General features: G+C 42.9%; 1 protein-coding gene across 2 annotated transcripts in view; it reads left to right on the top strand.

Moving 5' to 3' along the window:
• The window catches only part of jmy (junction mediating and regulatory protein, p53 cofactor), a 29,618-nt gene that overhangs the window by 11,548 nt on the left and 10,570 nt on the right, over window positions 1-7,500 (top strand). For both annotated transcript variants that reach the window (XR_012396517.1, NM_213272.1), the window contains 2 exon segments: window positions 6,004-6,154; window positions 6,291-6,460. Coding sequence is in view for 1 of the 2 variants with exons in the window: in NM_213272.1 (NP_998437.1) it covers window positions 6,004-6,154; window positions 6,291-6,460 (321 nt within the window). In the remaining variant the exon portion in view is untranslated.

Genomic DNA, 7,500 nt, shown 5'->3' with positions numbered 1-7,500 from the left:
AGACAGCATGTGTGTTACGTTTGTTTTTTAAATAAAAAGTCCTCAAATGTAAACAACTCATAAGAAAATAACATCCTATAATGTAAATGAGCTGTCATTCAATAACAATGTCCATAACCCAATTTTGAGGAAAATGTCAGATAGAACCTATTAATTCTGAAGTGACTAAATATCTGACTAAATATCTAGTGTCTTGAAGAATATCTAGGCTAATATGATGTGCTGTCATCAGGGCAAATATACAAGAAATCAGTTATTAGAAATGAGTTATTAAAAACTAGAAATGTGTTGATAATATATTTCTGTTAAAGCAATCATATGTTAAAAATAATGTTTAAATGTTATATTGTAATGGTTAAATGACTAATATGTGCAGGGCTAATCAGTTATTCTATTAAACAGCGGTTTCTTTAGTTATCCCAGAGTTACTATTAATAAGGTCTAGAAATATGGATAATGTTGACACTCACCACTACGTGTGTTTTTCAGGTCGGAGCTGTGGTTCATGTATATGTTGCCATGTCAGTTCGATGTGTGCATCGCATTTTGAAACTATTCTTGTTGACATCTTGGAGTAAAAACAGACTGAACTTGAGGCTGGGTGAGCTGTTCTGATAAACTGACTGCACAGACAGCGTGAGCGTCCCTCTCGGAACCGCAGCATGGCGGGACCACAGTAAAACTCGCACGTCTGCCTAGACTTCAGCCATTATTCCAACAGGCCTGAAAGCGGGAGATACGTCTCTATAGCAACCTCTCGCGCACAGCCTCTCCAATGCGGCGCATCGCGATATTTGCAAACAAGATATATGGATCATCTTTATTATCACTTGACAGTAACGGAGGAACGCCGGTATATGTAGCGAAGTAAGAGTAATGATTTCTCTCTAATATAGTAATTTACTCGAGTAAAAGTGCAAATTTAAATGTACTCAAAAAGTACTTATTACTCACTAATTTTACTCAAGTAAATGTAACAGCAGAACACTGACACTGATCAGCTCAGCTCAGCTCATGTGCTGTATTCAGTGTTGAACACTAATAATGCGAGTCTGACAGGACATTATCAGCACACTACTGACAGCAGCAGCAGAGAGTTCAGCTCAGATCTGCAGAACACAATAAAGAGTCTGAAACTGAACTTCAGACCTGCAGACCAACACATATCAGTGATCCAGCATCTACATTAATCCTGTGATGTGTGTTCATTAGAGTATAGAGCTCAGCGTTGTGCTGGAGTGCAGTGAGTGCTCTATTCTGTGCTGTGTTTACATCTCTGTCCTGTTTCATCTGCTGCAAACAGCCAAACTGCTCATCACTGCACATCTCGTCATGTTAGGACACCAGTTACAGTGTGACCCGCTCACTAGGGCTGCTACAGCGAATCGATTAAATCGATAAAAATCAATTACTTTTAAAAAAAAATCAGAATATGCAAAAATCATACAAATACAAGAAAACATCAACAAATAGCAAAAACAAAGCAACAAAACAAAAACAATATAGTCAGGTACTGGTATGTGCATGAGTGTACGTGTGTGTGTGTGTGTGTGTATGCATGTAAAGGTAACTTGGTGGACAGGTCAGAGTACATACATAAAAAAAAAAAAAATCGATAAAAATCGATTACTAAAAGCGTTGGCAAAGAATTTCATTATCGATTCGTTGTGTCACGCAACACAGAGACGTTTGATTAAAAAAAGAACAGTTTAGCTCAGCGCGGAGCAGAGTAAACACGGCCCCTCTCCGTCTCTCGCACACTGATACAGAGTTCAGCGCCTCAAGAAGACGGGGATGATGCGGAATAATCACTACAGAATCCTACTCTTGTTCCGTTTTGAAATGAGAACCGTAAAGAACCTGGTGCTGGTGTTCATGTCTGGCGCTGAGGGGTTCAGTTGGTTTTGTTTTCGGTATTCCTGACACATTCAGTGATGGACGGCATTAACTAAAAAACTCTTACCCTAAAAAGATGTAACAACGGGGAGTAACACCAACAACTGAGGCTTGGATCCAATATGCAGGTTTATTCAAAGTCAGGCAAGCAGTGGTCAATACGGGTGCAAACAGGTGTGTGAGGACAATCCAGAATCATAGTAGAACAACAGGCAAGGAGGTCAGAAGGCAGGCGGCAGACTAAGACAAAGAGGCTAACAAGGCTAATGGTCGGTACACAAGCTAACAAGACTGCGTTGTAATGCTACTGTGACAGATAACAAGACTCGGAAAACTGGATGGGTGAATGAGTGCAATCAGTCTCTGACAAGGCTCAGGTGGTGTGAATGTAATCAGTCTAGATGAGTGAGCATGTGTGAGTGTGACCGGAGAGCATGTATGAATATGTAGTCCAGGAGAAGGCGGAAGTGTAGTCCATGGTTATTGTGTGGGAACCAGCGATCTCTGGAGAACGATCACTGGTTATGATGACAAAAGATCTTAACTGTGTTTCTTACAAAAAGACAAAGCAGGTTATGTTCCACAGCTGTCTCTTTTATGCAGTCGCAATATGCGCTCCGGCAGAGACGGCTCGCGCTGAGGAGAGCTCTCAGTAAGGGACCGTCAGAAAAGTGCTGCTTTTTTATTCGTTTTTTTTTTCCCGAGAACAAAACCAACTCAACTGATGTGTCATATTATCACAATAATGCAGCGTTTTAACCGCCTAATACTTCATTTAGGTTTTAGATATGCAAATACACACAAAAACTAGTAAAACAAGACATTTAGAGTCTGTAAAACACACAAGAAGGTCTGACAACCCATTCAAATATAATTTGCTGATGTGTTTTATTCATCAGATACACATTACACATGGTGAAAGTAACTATAAAGTTGAATCTGCTCTTCTCGAAGTTCACCAGCCACTTACTTGCATGTGTTTTGGGAGTAACTTATGAATGTACCTGCTGAATCCTGCTTGTTTTGCTTTTTATGAATGAGGCCGCGTCCGCAAGTGAACATGAAGCTGTCCATCTCATGTTACAGATCACGATCACTCACACGTTTATGTGAATTGGAATATCAGGTAGTTGATGACATGATGAGCAAGCATGTGAATATGTCAAAGTAAAACTGAAGAAACTAAATTAAAGGCATACATCTGTCATACATCACTGTTGTGGCTGCGGTGTGTCACATGACAAGCATGATGCGTCGCCACGGAAACATTAAGGGTGAATGTTCTAAAGAAACAGACTCCCGGGCCAGAGAGAATCTGTTAAACTCAGCAGGGAAAGAGTTAATAGCAGCAGTAAAGCAGCGGCGGTAGAGTTACTTTGCATTGCAAGACTAAAGACACATTTTTATTCACTCGCCTTTTATGAATCCTTTATTTTTCCATCTGTTGTCATGTAACAACAAGACCTAGGAGACAAATGAGCAGAGTGGAGGTGGATAAGATAAAGTGGTCAGTTTGTCAGATCAGAAGTGAAGCATTCAGAAATAAGTGAGTCTTAAGTAAGGATTTGAATTCAGAGATATTATTAGCAGAGTGGAGTGAGCGTGGTGGAGAGTTCCAGAGTTTGGGTGCAAGTACACTACATGATCTGCCCCCTATTGAAGAGAGGCGGTACTGAGGAACAGCGAGAGGGCCAGAGTCAGCAGAACATAATGAATGAGTTGGGGTGTAGGGGACAAGCATGTTGCAGAGATTGGAGGGTGCTAGGCTATTTAGGGATCCTAATGCAAGGAGGAGAATGAAATGAATGATTTTCTTGGCTTTTTTATCCGATTAATCGATAAATAATCGACAGATTAATCAATTATTAAAATAATCGTTAGTTGCAGCCCTACTGTTCACCAAATGTTTACACTCCTAATATTGATATTATTTGCTCATTAACCACCTCATGTGGAACTCTGAATCTGCATCTCATTTCAGAGTCTGCTGCTGTCCACTGGAGGGCGCATTGTAGTCATGTACACATGCTTTAAAACCATTTCTTAATGAAATACGCTGTTTTCCACCATCTGGCAACCCGGGTGCTGAAATATAATAGGCTGAACTGGCATTGGGCGGGTTTCAGAGACCAAAACAAAGACAGCATTTCCGGCATGTAATGCACATGTCCACAGCAGAATATCTGACTTCAGCATTGAGTTTCAGATGAACAGGACTGTCCACCGAGCATGATTCTGAATATCTGCACTCACATTAAAGAGTTTTAATATTGCAGAAGAGTCAAACACTGACATACAGCAGCTCTAAAACACGAGCAGAATAATCTGCCATCAGGGAAAGAAATGTAATGTCATTTCAAAGTGGAAATCAGAGTATTCTGCTCACCCCATGGTCAGATTATTCTGCTTGTTTTAAGGAGAAACTCTCCTCATTTTGACTCGTTTTTTTCTGAAAACAGCACTATAGTAATTACCTGTCTAGAAAATGCTTCCAGATTTCAGAGTTTGTCGATATCTGAACTAGAAACCAGACTAAACTCTGAGTACGGGGAGCAGTATTGCAGCGTAAAGGCTTCACTTCATTCACATGTTCACTGAGAGAGAGACAGAGAGAGAGAGGTATTTCACACAGGACACGTGTGTGTGTGTGTGTGTGTGTGTGTGTGTGTGTATGTGTGTGTATGTGTGTGTGTGTGTGTGTGTGTGTGTGTGTGTGTGTGTGTGTGTGTGTGTGTGTGTGCTGTACGCAGCATCTGGTTCACATTAGTCTGCAGTACTGTAAGTGTGTTTAAATACTGAACATTCTGTTCCAGAAAACTGCACACGTACACACTCAAGAGTCAGCATGTGTGTGTGTGTGTGTGTGTGTGTGTGTGTGTGTGTGTGTGTGTGTGTGTGTGTGTGTGTTTCTTTAGTGAACACGAGTGCTGAATTCACTAACAGATGATTTCTTTAAACTGTAAATCAGAAGGACTCATGAATCACTTTCCCACAATGCCTCAAGCTCTGTAAACTCTGCGTGTGTGTGTGTGTGTGTGTGTGTGTGTGTGTGTGTGTGTGTCAGTTGCCCCTGCTGTTTGAGTCCGTTAGACAGAAGTGCTGAGTGTGTGTGTTTGAGTGTCATTTTCACCTGTTGTTTGAGTCTGTTAGACACTGTGTGTGTGTGTGTGTGTGTGTGTGTGTGTGTGTGTGTGTGTGTGTGTAATAACAGGATCTGGAGTGTCTCACACACTGCCTGAAGCAGCGGCAGCAGTGAATGAGGATCTGTCAGTGATGTGTAGTCTGTTTTAGTAGATGATGATCTCTACATGTCTCCATATTGAGCACGTGCGCATGCGTCTCTGTCAGATTCCAGTGTTCTGTGGTTCAGTAGAGCTTGAGGAGACCAGAGTCAGCGAGACTCGATCCTCCTCTGTGCTCCAGACACAGATCAATGCAGATAAATCCATTAATATGTGAAAAACGTCCCTGTAGATCTGCATTATAGACACATTATACTCATCTGCACAACATGTCTCTCGGCTGGCCTGAAAACACCTCAGGATCTCCCCAGAGGAGCTGGAGGAAGTGTCTGCGGCTCTCTCCTGAGACTGCTATATTATTCCAGCATATGTTTTACACAGTGGATGCCCTTCCAGCTGCAACCCAGTACTGGGAAACACCCATACACACTCAATCACACACACTCATACACTACGGCCAGTGTAGTTGATCAGTTCGCCTATAGCGCATGTGTTTGGTCTGTGGGGGAAACCGGAGCACCTGGAGGAAACCCACACCAACACGAGAAGAACATGCAAACTCCACACAGAAACACCAACTGACCCAGCCGAGACTCAAACCAGAGACCTTCTTCTGAGGCGATTGTGCTACCCACTGCGCCACTGTGCTTGCCCAATTATCTGGGAATAACACACCTTATAATGTCACGACTGACCAATCAGAAGCAAGTATTCTAGACACAGGAGGATGATAGAGGAAAGCTTAAGTCCTGCTATATCCAGTCTGTTTGACTGATGGTGTGTGTGTGTGTGTGTGTGTGTGTGTGTGTGTGTGTGTGTGTGTGTGTGTGTGTGTGTGTGTGTGTGTGTGTGTGTGTGTTCTCAGATCTCTCTGGAGACGGAGCGTCTGGGCCCGCGGCGCGTGGAGTCTCTGCGCAGAGAAGATGAAGACTGGCAGAGGAAAGCACACACTGCTGTACTGTCCATACAGGACCTGACCGTCAAATACTTCGAGACCACTGCACGCGCTCAGAAGGGTGAGACACACACACACACACACACACACACCACAACACACACTATACAACACACACTTACACTTAGAACTACCGGACTGATAAGTGTTAGCAGTCGCAGTAATCACAGCCATGTCTGTGTGTGTGTGTGTGTCAGTGATGTACGAGCGCATGCGTGCAGACCAGAGGAAGTTCGGGAAGGCAGCGTGGGGAGCGGCGGTGGAGCGGATGGAGAGACTGCAGTACGCCGTCTCTAAAGAGACTCTACAGCTGATGAGGGCCAAAGAGATCTGCCTGGAGCAGCGCAAACACGGCCTGCGTGAAGAGGTACACACACACACACACACACAAATATATTTTGAATAAAACCATAAATTATATCACGTTATCTCTAATAGTATGTGTATTTCGGGACATTTTGTCTTAAATATGAACTCTGTCACAGTGAACTCCGATATCGTCAGCTCTGTTATCATTAACTTTGTTACCGTCAAATCCGGTACCGCCAATTCCATTATCGTTAGCTCCCATACTGTCAGCTATAATACATCAGCTTACGGTACGTATACTCTGTAACCATCAAGTTCGATACGTAAACTCTAATATCAATATCAACTCCGTTACAGTCAACTCCGTTACCGTAAGCTCCTATATGTTAGCTCCATTACCATCAGCTCTGATACTGTCAGCTCTAATACCACAGTTGACGGTGCGTCAATTCTGTTACCATCCATTCCAATAAGTCAACTCCACTATACGGTCACCTCCGTTACCATCAACTCTGATACTATCAACTCCGTTACTGTCAGCTGCGAAACCATCATCTCCATAACTGTCAGCTCTCCAATACGTCAGCTCCGATACGTCAGTTGACAGTACCTCAACTCTGATATCGTCAACGCTGTTACCGTCAACTCTGATATCGTCAACTCTGTTACGGTCTACTCTGATATCGTCAGCTCTGTTACCATCAACTCCAGTGCAGTCAACTCCAATACCGTCAGCTTCAATATCGTCAACTCTGTTACAATCTACTCCAAGAGCGTCAACTTCGATACGGTCAGCTCCGTTATCATCAACTCTGTTACCGCCAACGATGTTACGGTCAACTACGATATCGTCAGCTCTGTTATGGTCAACTACGATATCGTCAGCTCTGTTACCGTCAACTCTGATATCCTCAAATCTGTTACTGTCAACTCCGTTATCGTCAGCTCTCTTACGGTCAACTCGGATATCGTCAGCTCTGTTAGCGTTAACTCTGATATTGTCAACCATGTTACGGTCAACTCCGATATCGTCAGCTCTCTTGCTGTCAACTCAGATATCGTCGGCTCTGTTACCGTTAACTCTGATATTGTCAACAA

The sequence above is a fragment of the Danio rerio genome, chromosome 21, assembly GCF_049306965.1.
Source record: "Danio rerio strain Tuebingen ecotype United States chromosome 21, GRCz12tu, whole genome shotgun sequence".
Taxonomy (NCBI): domain Eukaryota; kingdom Metazoa; phylum Chordata; class Actinopteri; order Cypriniformes; family Danionidae; genus Danio; species Danio rerio.
This window is presented reverse-complemented; position numbering and strand designations above follow the sequence as displayed.